Source organism: Propithecus coquereli, unplaced genomic scaffold (assembly GCF_000956105.1).
Source record: "Propithecus coquereli isolate 6110/MARCELLA unplaced genomic scaffold, Pcoq_1.0 Scaffold189, whole genome shotgun sequence".
In the NCBI taxonomy this organism is placed as follows: Eukaryota; Metazoa; Chordata; class Mammalia; order Primates; family Indriidae; genus Propithecus; species Propithecus coquereli.
The window spans coordinates 113,226-115,021 of NW_012143745.1; the positions used below are offsets into that span (position 1 = coordinate 113,226).

Below are 1,796 nucleotides of genomic sequence, written 5' to 3' on the forward strand. Positions count from 1 at the left end.
GGGCAACAGAGTGAGACTCTGTCTCAAAAAAAAAGAAATCCTGCCTCTGTTTTTAAGTCTAAAGTCACTATCTGCCGACATAGTTTTAGGACAGTTGATAAAATGTGAAAACAAATTACTATATATAAGTATTGACTGCTTTAAGCTTTAAAATCAGCATATAGGTTAGACTTTGATAATTATATAATTACATTTTCTTTTAATTTCATAGAACAGTAAATGTCCGGAGGGAACGAAACCCATGTTAATATTTGCTGGTGATGATTTTGATGTAACAGAAGACTATAGAAGACTAAAAAGTCTTCTTATTGGTAAGTTTTTTTGTTGTTGTTGTTTTTTTAAAGAAACAAGTGTCTTGCTCTGCCCAGCCTGGAGTCCAGTGGCACAATCATAGCTCACTGCAGCCTTGAACTCCTGGGCTCAAGCAATCCTCCTCTTTCAGCCTCTTGAGTAGCTGGGACTGCAAGCATGCAGTCATGCCTGGCTAATTTTTTTTTATTATTTTATAGAGACAGGGTCTCACTTGTTCCTTAGGGTGGTTTCGAATTCCTGGCTTCAAGCAATCCTCCTGCTTTGGCCTCCCAAAGTGCTATGATGATAGGTGTCCACAGTGTCTGACCCTAAATGGTTTTTGTGATAATCCCTGCCTTCTTGATATCATGTGCTTCCACTAGATGGCAGGAATGACCACATAATGCAGCTATGAGGGAAAGGGAGTGAAAAAAGGAATCAGCGCAGAAGCAGAAAGATAGAGGAAGAATGGAATGAGATTGTAGGGCACCAAGGGAAGTTGGGTTTTCAATAAAGATATGAAGAGGTTGGTAGTCTGAGTGCAGTGGTATTTACAACTAATTGATCACAACCAGTTATTGATTCCTTTGTCCTTCTCCACTCCCACTGCTTTGCTTGACCAGCCTTAAAAAAAAAATTTAAAAATTTTAAAAAATATAGATATGAAGAGAGACACTGCCTCTTGGTGTATGTTGTGTGTTTGAATGATATATCATAGATTAGTAGAGAAAGAAATTTATCAAGGGCTTTCTCCTTTCTAGGAAGTTCCTTTTTTTAATAATTGGCCAGAAAGAAAAGTTGATTTTCTTAGTGTCAGTGTTTTCATGCGAAGTACCCATTTTGTTCATCTTGAATTTTGCTTCCATTTTGCTTTCTTAAATATTACATAGATTTGTGGTTAATATAATTCCCCACTGTGGCTGTTTTCAGAAATGGGGTCTCTAAGGAAGGAACTTAGAGGGTAACTGTGTTTCTTTATAGAAAACCAGCAAATATCTGTTTTTAAATTTGTCTTTCCTAATTTTTATGGTTACTTTTTTTAACCATAAAAAAAGTTTATGGTGACTGTCTCTTGAATGTAAAGATAATAGTAAATAGTAATAGGTTAGTTTCATTAAATACTCCTTTAAGGCCTACTACTATTATCTACCTAACTGGATGACTTTTTTCTTCATTGCCTTTTAAAATTTTTTTTAGTAACACTTTAAGAAACTGCCAAACTGTTCTCTGAAATGGCATGCCATTTTATATTCCCATCAGCAGTGTATAAGAGCTTTAATTGGTCCACCTCTTTGCCAATACTTGGTAGACCATTCTTTTTAATTTTAGTAAATTCTAATAGGTGTTTTATACTAATAGTAATGTTTCCACAGTCAAATCTACAACATAAGTAATGGTGTCATTGCAGTTTTAATTTGTATTTTCTTTTTTTTTTTTGAGACAGAGTCTCACTGTGTTGCCCGGGCTAGAGTGCCGTGGCATCGACCTAGCTCACAGCAACCTCA

The 1,796-nt window shown here is 35.7% G+C and overlaps 1 protein-coding gene across 1 annotated transcript in view; it reads left to right on the forward strand.

Annotated features, from left to right (window-relative positions):
• Window positions 1–1,796, forward strand: part of RPF2 (ribosome production factor 2 homolog (S. cerevisiae)) — a 48,484-nt gene that overhangs the window by 36,741 nt on the left and 9,947 nt on the right. Inside the window, exons 7-8 of the mRNA XM_012642831.1 lie at window positions 212–311; window positions 1,222–1,252. Of these exons, the coding sequence (XP_012498285.1) occupies window positions 212–311; window positions 1,222–1,252 (131 nt within the window). The remainder of the gene's footprint in view (window positions 1–211; window positions 312–1,221; window positions 1,253–1,796) is intronic.